Source organism: Cynoglossus semilaevis, chromosome 2 (assembly GCF_000523025.1).
Source record: "Cynoglossus semilaevis isolate Cse_v1.0 chromosome 2, Cse_v1.0, whole genome shotgun sequence".
Taxonomy (NCBI): Eukaryota; Metazoa; Chordata; class Actinopteri; order Pleuronectiformes; family Cynoglossidae; genus Cynoglossus; species Cynoglossus semilaevis.
Window position 1 is genome coordinate 18,602,475 of NC_024308.1, and position 15,050 is coordinate 18,617,524.

Here is a 15,050-nt window from a genome sequence, read left to right on the forward strand (position 1 = left end):
TGAAAAAAGTTGTACTTTTATGTTGTGGTTCCTATCGACAGAAAACCTAATTCTTTTTTTTTTAAAGGCTATATTAATCTGTCATATTCCTAAGCGCTAATAGTTTTTCAAGTCATTTCTTTTATGGAGGAACCTCTGACTCATCCTCAATTTAGAGGGGTCTGTGGAATGTTCCATATCAATATTTAGTGTGGCTGTGTGGAGCTGCTGGTCTCAACACTTAACATATGACCTGCAGGTCACTGGTTCAGACTCATGACTCGCATGCCGCTACAGTACCGTGGTGGTGTTGTTTCACTCAGAAAAGGCCACTTGAGTCGTGTATCCCTCAGCTCCCTGGACTACTTTATGTGTATTTTATTCATTACTTTGTGTTAACAGTCAGCATTGTTTGATTGAGTGGTTAAGAAGAGCCGCAGCTAAAGTTGAGCCCAAATTAGGAGACGCAAAGTAATTCTTTCCAAATGTTGACTGTCCCCAGACCTCCAAATGTCAAAGGAAGAATCTTTCTGGAATTTTCTTTCTACGTTATTTGCTTCAGGCTGGAATACGAAAGCTTTGTTTGTGCCAGTAGTTTTTCCCACTTAGCTTTCACTTTCACTACCTCCACCTCTGATCAGCTATTTGTTGGTGCCGTGGTGTTTTTGATGTAACCGTTTCCTACATTTGTTTTGGCTTGTCAAGTACAAGTCGTTGCTGTCATACATGGATTAATGGAATGCACAGGAGCACATCTTATTAGGCGTCTATTTACGATGGGAAAAAATGTTTCTGCTCAACATTTCGTCAAATTCCACTTTAAAGTCAGCTGACTCCCTCTCTTCCTCGGCGCAGGCAGTGCCCTCCACAGGTGCACCGTAACAGCCGTTGCTATAACTGCTGCTTGACAGGAGAATAGATATCTGAACACCTTGAGGTTTTGCCGTAGCGCGCTTTGAGTGCTGTTTCCTCCATTGATTTGCGCATCACAACACAAGCATTTGCTCGTCGTTTACAGAGCGTATGCCAACAGTGCTTATACTGTACAGTCCGTGTGGGTGTGTGTTCTTGGGAAGAGAAGTATTCAGTCAACATGGTTATATATTCAGTGTCGGTTCTTTGTAGATACATAATTACACTGGGTTAGATACAAATGTCTTTCAGTGACATTGAAGAGAGCCACAGGAGATTTTTGGATAGAGCCTCTCTGTAACTTTATCCCAGCACCTCTATCCTCCAGACGGGACTAGATCAGCATTGTCTTAAGTACATGGGTCCATCTGTTCATCGCTGGGGTGTAGTAGCTCTGTGCAAGACCTGCAGAAGTGATTAGTTAGAGATTACCCCGTGTATGTTGTGTCTATGTGTGCATGCAGTGTGAGCACGTTTGCTTGAGAATGGAAAAAAAAAAACAAAAATCCCCATCGGTCTTATGCGTCATCAGTTGTGTTTCACTGCTCGGCTTTACGTCGTTCTCACTTCACTTGTTTGTCTGAGCTCCTTTTGGAGCCACTTTTTGGAGAGTCGTCTGTGTTCTCGATCTGTGTTACAGTTTCTTTCTGAGCGGCCTCCTATGGGGGCTGTTGCTCAGTTGCCAAGCAATTTCTCTGCGTCTGTCTGGCTTATCCAAATAATGCAGATGGAGTTGTGAAACTACACATCATCACAGTCGTTTGAATAATTGAATCAGTATATATATCAGTATATATATATAAATAAATATTAGTATATATTTTTAATGTAGGGATATCACAAGCCTCTGTCCTAGATGTTCTAAAACATGGGTGTCAAACATAGGGCCTGTGGACCTCTGGAAGGCTCATTGTCATTTTAAGGAACTGATTGTCATGTGATGTGAACTGATTTTTGCTGTGTTGTTATCGTCACGTGTATGATTGTTCACAGGTCTTTAAAGTCCAATGTGGGTAGTAACTTGAGTGTGTGTTGTAGATTTTAGTGCGACCGTTTATGAACTTGTGAGGAGAAATAAAGGACCAGGATAAATCACACCGACCTGACTAACAACTGTAGAAAATAACAGTTTGAACAGTGTGCTGTGGTTATGAGAATTTAAGGAAGTGGTAAAAAAAACACACACACATATTTGCTTTGACTGTGTTTACCATTTGGCTCCTGCTGTGATGCAACCCCAGGTCTTTTGTTGGAGAAGCAGAAAACACTGAAGGGCAGTCGGAGACAAACGGTGTCAAAAGGAGACATTACAGAATTCCCCGTGATTTGCTGCCGAGTCTGTGGATAAACAGTTTTCAGTTGTCCCAATCGTGATGTAATGTGTGAAGTTTTAATGTTCCCTTTTAGCCGCCCACCATGACAAGGTTTACATTTCTTCTCCACCACATTTGAATAGAAAGGTCCATCAGATTGGCCGAGGAATGGTGACCTTTTCCATTTTCTTTAAGGGATTTACCCTTGAAAAGTAGTAATGTTTATCTTTGTGTCTTAAAAAAATGTGGTTGCATAAAAAAGAGCTGAACTAATCAGAAACTGTAAACAGAAACTGCACTCACCAGTTCACATGACCCCACTTCTTCTTTCTGATCCCTTCTTTTTGCATTTGCAGTAACTGAGAATAATGGCGTAACCTGCTGTCCGCACTCCGTCGAACCTTATGTTTTCCTGAATTAAACCTTCAGGCAAATATCTCAATTCATTAGAGTGCTTTCAAAACACCGACGATTTATATCCAAACATCAAACTTTTTTTTTCTGCTGACTTGTGCTTTGACTTAGTGAAACGTTTTGATACTCAGTCAGGGTTTTTATTTGGTTTAATTCTAGTGAAACCAGTTTCAGGTCAGCCATTTCAATTTCATCTGACATGCTAGCTTCTACTGCAACTGCCAGACCACACCAATTTCAGCTCTAACAACAACAACAGCTGTTGGCAATACAGCATAATTACTGTTCTTCTCGTTTAGATTGGTGACCGACACTAAATATTCTACTTCTGTTATTGTTTTTGTTTAAGTCTGCAGCGGGTTTTTCGTGGCATTTGGATAATTTGTATTGTGTTTTGTAATTACTATGTAAATCTTAAAGCAGAAAACGTCACTGCATATATTAAGCAATTTAATACAAATGCTTCTAAAGCAAACAAAAGATAGACCTCAGAAAAGGAGGTGTAGCTTAGTTACACTTTATAGGATAACAGTTACAAATAGTTTTCTGCGGGATAAAAGTTTTCTGCTCAATCATGAAAAACAGTATTTTCTCATTATTCCGTATAAGATAGTAACAAATGATAGCAAAGCCACGTAACACTGGGATTAGACACACAAGAAAACAGCTATATTAAAAATATTAAAGGAACGTCTGTATGCATCTGTGTGTATATACGCGTACACATGTACATAAATTAATGGCGTATATTGCCGTTGAATGTGCATTTTCACTTTTAATGTCAGGAGTTGAGCTCCTCCCTTGATCAGAAATTCAAAATAAAGAACTACAATAAATGCAAATTTTAAACCTAACATAGTTTATTTTTATGATATAAAAAGGTTAAAAAAAAATCCGAACCTTTACACTGTTGTAACGTGAGCCTGGTCAATATGCAAGTGTTTGGTGTCGTGAAGTCAGGGGGTCAAACGTGAGTTCAGGGACACACTCGGAGTTGAAGAGCTCGGTCATTCCATCTGAAGTGTAAGGGTCTGGTCTGAAGTGTCACTTTCAGATCTGCTATGTTCTTATTATACTTTAATACATGTACAAATTCTGTTTTTGCTCATACTTCACAACTAGCTAATCAATAGATAGTTCACATATCAATCAAAAATGGAACAGTTTATGGGATTAGTCTGTGTATACCTCCCTATTCAACACCATAGTGGGAAACGTTTTCACTTCTGTATAAACAGCCTAGTGCCGCACCCTCCTGATTTCCTTGGGTATTGTCCTGATCCACCAGTCAGTGTCAGGCCCCAGAGTCTCACAACACAATTTTTTTTTTCTGTCTAAACCTCTGAGCCGTCCGGCTCAGGAACAAATTAGAGAACAGTCCTGGTTGTGTCATGGAAAATTTGTGAACTTGGTGCTGAATGCTGCCGTAGACAATAGATCAGACACTGACAAACATTATCCTTCCTCTTTTCCCTGCCTTACTTTTGTCTTCTGTTTACGTCTGTTGTTCACATCATACCTGCATGGCTGGTTGGTGCACAAATCCCTTTTTGGCCTTAGTAATACCGTGTACTCTCCTCAATCCTTCTTTGGAGAGTAAAAGGCCGATGAATCACCGCCGTCTTTGTTGCTGTCATTTTTCAAAGACTCCTTTTGGATATCCCTGGGAATGAGACGACTCGTTTCCTGTTGCTTTTGTCAGGTTCCCCCCGTGGTTGGGTCTTGACATGCTGACGGAAACTTGCGCTTACACGCCTGCGCCTCTACAATTTACATCACCAACTGTCAAACTGTGTATATTTCCCTTTTTTTTTTATTCGCGCCATCTTTGGTTAAAAGGACGCTCCGTCTCAAATTTCGGGTTAAATCGCATGAGAAAGTGTTGCAAATCCCTTTGATACAACTGTTTTTATTGCACTACCCAACGCCAAAAAAACAAGCCACAAGACAAACGACGATGACACAGACAGACTTGATGGACAGGTCCATTTGATTGTGCTTTGCATGCGAAACGTCCACCAATATTGGTATGGGTTCCTCTTGTTGCACTGGGTTTTCCGATAAAGCTCGTGGAGCCTGAAGGGGTTTTGTCAGAGAAGGGGGGTGGTGGTGTGTGGGTGTGTGACATTGGCGCTCTGAACAATGTCTTTCCTATTTTTAGCCGATAGACAAATGTTTAGTAGCGCGCGCATCCTGTCTCTGCTTATAAAAGGAGCGCAGCGGCTCGTACCCGTTGTTTTGTGCACGTGTGTGTACGGGTGTACAGGGTAAGAAGCCCTCGGTCCTGCAGCTGTGAGGTAGAGAAGGATCAGAAAAAGGGGTGTGAGGGGTTCTTTCAGGGAGTGAAGGGTAAGGCAGAAGGGGGGAGGGGAGCAGCAGGGCAGGCCTTGAAGAGATACAGCTGTTTCTCTGGTCTCAGCTGTTGCTCCTCTTCCATGAGATTCAACTCCCCCTGACTTTTACACACACACACACACACACACAATCTTAAGAAGTACACAGTGAAACATTGTTCTGCCTCGTATAAAAATATGGGGGGAAAAAAGCTGGTTTGAAAACAGATTAGCACGAAGCTTATCTAAAGTTTCTTTTTTTTTTTTGCTTATCATTTTCCATTACTGTTATTATTCTCGGCAGAATATTTAGCGCTCAATTTTTCATACAGTTTTCATTTTTTCTTCTGTCGGCGTCATTTTCCCACTGTGACCTTTGGCCTAGTGAACTGTCAAGGCAGGAAAATAAAAAAAGTTCTACAAGTGCAGTCCCGGTCCTTCAGAGTGTCTGTTCTACACACCCACTATCCTATTCCAACACTGACTCCTTACCGAGGTGTGCGTTCCCGGCTGTACGCTCAGACAAAGGCACATGTCAAAGCTTTGTTGAGTTATTGGCTGATTTGGAGAATCCATACTATGTTCACTTACCTGGTGGCTAGACTGACTACTGGGTAAGGTTAGGAACGCTGTCAGAGAATCACCCAGTGTTCCTTTTGTTGAAGCATCTAAAAATAGTACGTGTTCTACTTTACATTTACTTTTTTAATGTATTTATTATAAACAAAGAGGTTTTTTTAAAATTCTCTTTCTGTTTACTCTATTAACTCATTAAACCCCCACCAATAACCGGTTAGCCAGTTAAACGGGGCGGGGGCTTAGGAGACTGTGTGTGATTTGTTTTTGCTTGTTGTCAAAATGGAAGGGTTTGTCAGGGTGCAGCATGTTGTCTTCCTTCAGTTTGTGTCTCACTGAAAAGCCTGGGGCCACACTCAAAATGCTGGTGTGGATAGACATGCACTAACGTACGCAGTATATGTGTCTAAGTACAACAGCAACAACTGGTTTAGGCATCATAACTAGCAATGGCCGATTGTTGACTTTCTGGAGATTCTTTCAAGGAAAAATTGATTTAAAATGCCAGGAAAAAAAATTTAATCTCAACGTTACTTTAATCTAATCTTGCCTCTATAGTAAGATCGCATTCTTTGGTTTCATCACATGGTTGACGTTACACGTAATCTGAACATTCCTCTTGAGCGCATAGTCCTCGCTGGAAAATCCTCTGTTAATCTCCTGTAATCAGGTACAGGTAGTGCACTGTGGTTCATTTGGGTTTTTGTTTTTTTTTAATTTATTGATTGATATTTGATTTGATTTATCGATTGATCCTTTCAAAACCCCTCAATACCACATCATAAAATTATCTTTAAAAAAGAGGGAAATAACACCAAGAGGTGGTCGGGATTTCCAAAAGAAATCTTGCTTGCCTAATGATTCTGATTACAGATTCCGCAGACGAATTTGCTTGACGACACAACATACTCCCTAATTTGTTTTTAGGATTAGAATGGATAAGAAATGGAATTTGAATCAATAATTTTTCATCAGTTCCAATCCCTTGCATTTGAACTGTGGTTAGATAAGTGGTCTCGCTGTACGTTCGACCGGTGCCGGCCCTACGAGCCTCATAGAGGAAGACATAGAGATCGTATCTGCTTCCTCTAAACAGTCTTGCACTGACTGACTGCTTTGTCGCACTCTATTGTTGCTCTGCCCTTTCCATGTTAATAGCCCGTGCAGAGAGCAACTACACACATCAGAGCTTTCACCAGCTCCACACTTCCTCCGTTTCCTCGCCCGCCTTCTTCCTCCCCAGTCATCTGCCACCGTGTTCAGGTCACTTAGCTCTTAGCGGCAGTGTGGAGCCTTATCTGGGCCGCCTGCCCGAATCTCTTTTGGACCACAAATCAAGCCATAGTCTGTAGATACAGAAAGAGCGGCCCTCACGTGACGGCCTGCTGCTTCGGGGGCCCGGCCACATGCCAGCACTCACATCCTTGGCACTAATGCAGGGCTTTGGGTCACGTGATTGATCGGTGTCTTATAATTTTGTACAACGATGATGATGATAAGAGGTTGAGGATTTCTGTAAAAGCTCTATTTCTGTAAGACGTCTATAGTTTTAGTTTGGTGTTGTGTCGAACATCCCTGTAACCCTTACTGGACCGTAGCTTCTTGGAGCTAGATCCCCCTGGTTCTTCATTCTCACCTGCAACATCTCGACTCGTTTTTTGTCCTCTACTCCGACTCCAAACAAATAAACCCAGACGATGTGGTCTTGACTTGTCATAAATTATTTTCTCTGTTTCAGTCATTAATAAAATATTAATACGCAGACACAATTTATTCGAGTGTACGTCCAGCTCTACGAACCTTTGCCTATGCGATACGTCAAGGCGTGGGAAAAAGAGAGACAGACCTGAGCAGCTTGTTTGTAAAGCCTGGGCTCTAATTATCACTCTGAAAGATCTGTGAAGGATGAAGATGAAGATGAAGGGAGAGGAAGAGAGAAAGACGAGCCGTCTCTCATCACGCCTGACGCTGCAAGTTGCAGCTTCGTGCCATTTCAACTCAAGGAGTTGATATATATGTAAATTGGGTGATTTAATCGCGGCCTTTACCCAACGTAGGTTAACACAGTTATCCTATAAACGTGACATCTGCTCCAGATCTTAACGATTGTCGGTTGGATGGTTGGATGGTTGGATGCCAAAACTGCACTATAGAAGTACTGTATGTTATTAGACGGTGTAAAGAGGCTTTCAGGCACGTCTGCTAAACAGCAGATCATACACCCACCCACACACACACACACACACACACACACGATATGCCACCAGTCTCTGCTTAACAAACGTGCAGAGCGATAATAGCATATTGAACTGTTGTGACTTGCGAGCCCAATGCTGTTACTCGGTGTGTTCACATTACCTGAGAGTCAGTTTAGTCGTAGCTGTTCGCAATTGATTTTAACATGCTTTGGAATATATGACAATAAATATATAATATAATAATATACTTATTGTGATAAAGTTAAATATTCGTCTAATCAGACCACATCACCACATCATCAGTGTCATTATGATGGCTGTCTACTCTGTCATCCATGGTATTTTTCTCTGGCCTTGGAATTATCACATATCATTTCAGAGCGATATGGTTCAAATGCGATACCTTGATTTTGTTTTTTTCATGTCTTGTTATATCCTCCATTTTATCACTAACATTTAGACATTCTTCTTCTTTGTAATCTCTTTATTTACCTGCACTATAGACTTAGTCGAACCGTTCATCCCGATTGCCCTCCATTTGTTGTTTGAACTAAAAAAGAGAGGACGCGGAATAGTTGACCCACTTAAGCTGCTTTACTGTGGTGCATCAGTGGTACGGTTTCTAAGTGAACCAAACCTAGCTACAGATCGGTTAAACACAGTGTGCGTCCACCTGACACAGAGAAGGTCCTGGACTCGTTTCGGTCGCACGGTGGATTACGTGCAGAGGGAAATGTTTTGCTTCTTTGTTCTGTGTCTGATTCCAGCTGCGTCCTTGGGACATGTATAGTCCTTTCTCACACATTTGGAGCTTATTGAGATGCAGGGCTTTAGCTCCTTCTAGGTGTAAACGACAGGACTGCAGAGCTGCAGGCGGAGGCTGGCAGAGAGTTGTCAGAGCTGTTGAAGTCACACATTGCTGAGCCAAAGCTGGTGCTAGGAAAACCTCACATCATCCTATTCTGTGTTGTAACTTGTTAGCTTTCAGTAATCGCAAAGCACACCTGAAAAAGCAGCGGTGCCCGATAGGTAGATCAGGATGTACAAGGAGATCGCTAGTAGATCATGAGAAATGAAAAAAAAGAATTAAATATAAAAAAATTCTATAGGCTGTAGTATATTGTAAGAATTTAATCATTTGTGATGCAAATAATTCAGCTCCTTCCATGCAGACCTTAAACTAAGTCGGAGGTGAAGAGACGCTGGACATGCTAAGTAGAGTCCTGCTTTCTGGGCCACTCGGGAAAGGAATGTAAAGAGTCACCGTGGGATGAAGAATGTGTTGTCACACGCACGAATATCCCGGTGTGTATGACAACACACGGTTCGACACTTGCTCTCGAACGTTGTAGCCCCAAGAAACGAGGCGGCCGGTGCCTTCGTGTTTGAACTGCAGCTTGTGAATGTTTGAAGGGAGGAATAGACAACCAATTAAAAGAGGCCCCTAACTGTGTATCACCAACATGGCTCTGTATTTATTCATGCTAATCATAGCGTAAACTCGTAATTCAGACGACAATACAAGTTATATTAATCGGACTGTTTTTTTCTATTTAATTTTCTACATCAGTGTTACGATCAGTTGAGTCCACATTAAAAATGTCATGAAAAACTATATATAAAATCACACTCACAATTGTGAGTAAACCTGGACTGGAACCAGGGCCTGTTTAGCTGAACACAACGGTGGTATATTGGCAGGAATTGATGAAAGACACGCATGAAACTCTTAAGTTTGCTGCCATTTAATGAAAGAACGAAAGGGTAATAATTTGCAGTCAACTTTGTTTTCAGACCAGTTAAGGGACATTGCATAATTTTCCCTGTAGCTAACTGGTACACCTGATACACCTGATGTTCTCTCATGATGCACTAATGTGACCCTGGCAAAACTTCTGGGAATTCCTGCTCTAGCGTGTGATGAGTCAGCTGAAAGAGGTGTCTTTAACATACCGTGGATTCTGACTTCTTTTCTCATGACTACTAATAAGATATTTTCTAAGATATTTGGAATGACTCACACACGTATTTCCCCTTTATTTGTAAAACAACATTAAGGTTGCCATAGTAACATAGCAGGAACACTTACACGTATGTAGTTTTTACAAATACTGATTGTATGTAGATAGAAAATGAAAGAGGAAAAGCCACCGGAAAATGAAAGCATTGTCTGACTGCATCATTTAAAATGGATCTCTGGTCAAGCTGTGCTTAGAGCGCCCTCCCTAGGATGACGTGCTAACCATTCTCTGAAACAAGGGCTTCATCTAATTTTTTTGATTTTGACTCCTGGATAATTATAACAGTGTAGTCAACAAAGATGACTATTGTTATGATATAGTTAATTATATTATAACTTTGTTTTGACAGCGCTCTGAAAGGATAGTCTCCAAGTCGGCACTCCAAATGTGGGACAGTAAAAATCCCCCATTCTGGCAGGGCAACCACACCTTCGTAAGAACAGCTGATAGGAACACGTCACAGTAACACTGAGTGACACTTCTGAGGAAGACGGATCACTCAAAACTGGATGATCTGATTACGAGAATTATTCGATTCTTTTCCGATTAAAAAGCACAAATTATGTGCACTAAGACAACTTGCGGACCTCTACTCTTACAGTGCCCTTCGTCCCTTTCTGAAGGCTAAACTCTCAGGTGTATGATAGTTGTAGGAGCACCAGAGGAGTGGTAGCAGCAACGAGGTAACCAAAGTTCACTGCTGTGACGTCCGCACCATTCATAAAAAATCACCTGAAGCACCTTAAGTTTAAACCGACGGTGTCTTGGATCAAAGTTATGCAGAAACAGAAAAGACAAGGAGGTGAAACCACATCGACGGCCGTCCAATCAGCACTTGATGTGTCTCTTTACTGCCGTAACTTCATGAAGTAAAGTTTGAATACGTGATTACATGTGTGTATACTGTAGGATCTGTCGGTATGACGTGGCGCTGCTCTAACGTGAGCAGATTTATTTCTGGCCAAATATTTTATTATTATTATTAAGGATAACATGAAGTACCTTTCTTAATAAAAAATAATGTATAATGTGTTAATATTGTTTTATTATTATTAAGGATAACATGAAGTAAAGTAAATACATTAAAAATAATGTATAATGCGTTAATATTGTAAAAATCTATATTTTTAAAAGGCTTAAAGAAAAATTGAATGTGTTCAGTCATCAATATTGACCAAAATAATTTGTCACGCTTGTTAATGATTGTGAGGCCCTAAAGACAACTCTGGTTTTTTTTTAAACTTCCAATTTGAACTTTTATATATATGTGCACACATGCACACAACAAGTTTAGGTAGGTTTGCGGTTCACAGTCAAAATTGAGGGAAAAAACCCCCCACAGATGAGCCGAAACCGGTTGTTGCCAGAAGGTGTTTGCACGTCTCGCTGTACAGAAGGAGCAGCATTCCTTGTGACCGTGACACTTACTATGCAAACATGTGAGCACACACTCAGTGTGATTGGAGTTCTAATCTACCACAGCAAACAGCACTGTTTGAGGGTTTAGCTCGGTCATCGAAGCCAGGGTGGTGTTTGTGGGAAATCTTGTGAAACTCGCTCATTCCTAATTGTGGTTTTAAAAAGAACGTATTAGGACCATCGGGTTTTTTTTTATCGGTGAGTTTTCGGTAACAAAAATGAGTTTGATTTCTGGTAAATATAATCAAAGATCTATGGGAGTCTGCTAAAATGAACCATTTTCATATGGCTTGACAACCTCCCTCACACAAATCCCATATCTTAGAGTAGTGAGACACCTAGTGGCAAATGTTGATCATTATACAGAGCTATGTTTTAAATTTAGAAAACAGGAGACATCAGCAACCTGGAGGACTCTGCAGTCTAGATCATGATTAATGTCTGTCCCTTGTTACAAAAATACCTTAAATATACTTAAACAACGTAATTCACCCTCTGTGTTCCCCTGAGGATGGTATTATCCAATTACAGGCAACGTCTCTTCAGTCAGAGTTCTACTTTTGTTCCGTCCTATCAAATTTTGTGTTTTCGAGCGATGCTATTTTTGTCAACGCAATTATGCTGATTCTTGTTTATCTCCCTGGACCTGGCAGTAATGTTAGGGTCTTCTTTTGTTCTGTACCACGTGGTATCTTTGTCCAGTATTACATTGATAACCAACATTCTGGGTTAATGCTAATGCTAGCCAGTTAGGTCGAGGTTGTTGATCACTGCTGATCAAACCCGTTGAACCGTTCCTCTCTCTGATCTTTGAATACAGACAACAGAAGCCAGTCACGGAGATCAACAGAACAGAACAGACCAGCAGGATAACCACGCTACCAGAACCATGCTCAACTGACACACAGCTGGGTGAGTGCGGCCCGATACCATTTCATGTTGGTTTTTAGGTTGTTTATTTTTGAATTTATAGCTTCACAAACTAAAAGATCACATGTGAGGCAGACACAAGTGTGACAAGCAATGTCATTTGACAGAGAAAAGACGTAAAAGTAAATCAAAAATATATAGATCATGAAAAAGCTGGTGGCACCCTTAGACCTTTTTCATATCGTAGTTTTTACTTACGTCTTGTGCGGTGCGCCGTGACGTGGCAGTTGACAAGTTAATCTCATAAGTGATGCCTGCATAGAACTGTTCTGGAAATAGACAGACGTACAGTAGGTATTAGACCAGGAAGTAGGGTAATTGTAGATGAACGACTTTATAAACAGCAGGCAGACTCGGACCTGTAAACACACTTGGTCTTTTGCTTCCTGTGTAATTATACACTGCTGGCTGACATTATGAGGGGCCACGACATGATGCAGTGCTATTTGTTCCTAGCTGAGCAGAACGCAACCGTAGAAGGCAAGCTGGGGGTTCCAAACGCACCGGCATGTCCAGTTAACCACAATGACAGTACACACACACATACACACACACACAGTTTAGTAACAGACACACTTGCCAAAATTAGTATTTTCCATATAGATGAGTGTAGACGTTTTTTTCTTGAATAAGGGAAAATATAAATACATCCATTCCAACATGATTTTCTATAAAAAATGCATTTAGTCCTTTATTTTAATTAAATAAAAAAACTGTTAATATCTCTTTCAAAAAAGTGAGAAAATTGTAATTATTATTATTAATAATTTAAATCTATTTATTCAATTTGCAGCTAATGCTAAGCTAAGTAGCTTAAAGTCATTTTCAAGGAGAACAGACTTTTAAGCCGCCGTTTGTAAGTAATGCACTGTTTAACCTTTGCGGTCTGTGTGTTGTCTACGACATCACGTCAAACAATCAATTTCTCTGTTTCTTTTCCCTGTCACAGTCCCTACTCGGAGATTGCAACAATACAGTGGTCTCAACACATACAGTTGGGGATGAAAATGTCACATATACATACATACAATTTCAAAATGTTTTTAAAGACTTCCTCTTGTTTTGTTAAGCCATATCACCAACTACAGATTTAGCAACGCGTGACTTCTCCAAACCTCTGAATTGCAGTCTTTACTTCTTTTTTTCAAGATACTTTTAAAGGAAATTTTAAAAAAAAAGGAAATTCAAAATTAAAACGTTTCGTCGTGTCAGGGTTTGAAGAAGTATGTGGTGTGCCCAACTAGCCAGCTGCTGTGTAAGCTGGTCTTGTATATGCATAGCTAATATTTGAATGCTACATGGAAGAGAAAGAATGTTTACATTTGGGCTAAGCTAACACATATGACATCAGACAAAGATATTTCTATGTAAGTTATATAAAAAATACAGTAATTCCTATGTTGGAAAACATTATTAAAACGAAATCCTCAGTTAAATCAGACAGATTGAATATCCTGGAGCACAACATGGAAAGTACAGAATCTGGTAATGGGAAAGGTCATGTGTGAAAGGTTAATTTTGTTAAATACACAGCTGTGAGCCATGTTCTCAGATGAGTACTTTATTTTGTCCCTTAAAATAAGCAGCCTTTTGACCCGGCAACGACAAAATTTATAAACCATTGGTGATATTTTTTATTGATATTTATGATGATTATTTTAATCGATATATGAATTAATTACAATGAAAAAAGACCATGATGAAAAAAAGTGTGGCAACCCAGATTTAGAACTACATCCAGTAGGGGGTGCTGCTTCATCAAGTCATATTTGACTTTTTCTTAATACCCTCATTGATAAACTTCATCAAGTCATATTTGACTTTTTCTCATCAAAGACATTAATACCCTCATTGATAAGATTATTTTTCCCTCTCAGGAGCCTGGGTGGACTTTGCTGCATTTGAGGATGATGAATGATCTGCTGTGCTAGAACTAGAGGGTGTGGGAATGATGGACCTCCCAAATGGCCAATCCAGCATCACCACGAACACTGCAACCATCTCTGAGGTAAGAGCGCGTCCGCCGGCTTGACTTGTATTCGTTGTGTTCGTTGTTCACTTTCAAAAGTGGAGTTTCAAAAAGTATCTGGTAAGTATAGTTGTAGTATCCGGTAACATGTATTTGACAGTGAAGGACAGCACCAACGTCCAAATATTTAAACTAATGCAGTTCATACCTGAGGATCTACAGTAGGTCACAGTATTTGTCTTTGTTAAAAATATAGATATTTTTTACAAAATGTTTGTTATTAATATCACTGCTTTCTTTGAATACAAAGTAGAGTATCAATATTTTATTTTTGCATTTTAAAAACTTTTTTTTTTAATTCTAAAAATAGAATCTATAATCTGCTCTGATAGTCTTTTTAAAACTGTTTTACATGTGTGTGTTGGGCTCCTTGTGTCTTCCATCAGAGGAGCAGCAGCTCAGAGTCTCTCAGCGATAAAGGCTCGTCCGAGCTGAAGAAGAGCTTTGATGCAGTCGTGTTCGATGTGCTAAAGGTCACTCCTGAAGAATATGCTGTAAGTGAAGTTAATGTGAACTTTATTGTACTCTTGCCACACCCACGTCACAAGGGTTAAGTTTAATGACATTTGATATGTTATCTTGGAACTGGAGATGGAAAGCTCTCATTCCTAATTTAAAAATGAAAACAACTGAATATAATTACCACAAAAAAATGACAAATATTTGTTGCTATCTCGTTGCAGGGGTTTAAAGAGGCATACATTCACATAGCAGTACTTTTAACAAAAACCTTATAATCTATTGAATTTGTTATTGTCTTTTTTTCACACAACAATTTGATCATTCACACATTTATTTTTAATGGTTTCAAGGAGAAAATACCAGATATTTTCTGGACAAAACTGGCTTTAGAATAACTATTATATTTTTAAATATTCACGTCCTTAACCAACTTAATGCTTGGCTGTTGTTTACCCCATTCAACC

At 40.0% G+C, this 15,050-nt stretch overlaps 2 protein-coding genes across 4 annotated transcripts in view; both read left to right on the forward strand.

Moving 5' to 3' along the window:
* The window catches only part of LOC103399996 (methyl-CpG-binding domain protein 3-like), an 844,757-nt gene that overhangs the window by 690,289 nt on the left and 139,418 nt on the right, over positions 1–15,050 (forward strand). The gene's annotated exons all lie outside the window — the stretch shown is intronic.
* Positions 1–15,050, forward strand: part of ralgps2 (Ral GEF with PH domain and SH3 binding motif 2) — a 49,668-nt gene that overhangs the window by 1,864 nt on the left and 32,754 nt on the right. For all 3 annotated transcript variants that reach the window (XM_025066354.1, XM_008307230.2, XM_008307231.3), the window contains exons 2-4: positions 11,986–12,077; positions 13,973–14,103; positions 14,511–14,618. In XM_025066354.1, coding sequence (XP_024922122.1) covers positions 14,044–14,103; positions 14,511–14,618 — 168 coding nt within the window. In that variant the 5' untranslated portion in view covers positions 11,986–12,077; positions 13,973–14,043. The remainder of the gene's footprint in view (positions 1–11,985; positions 12,078–13,972; positions 14,104–14,510; positions 14,619–15,050) is intronic.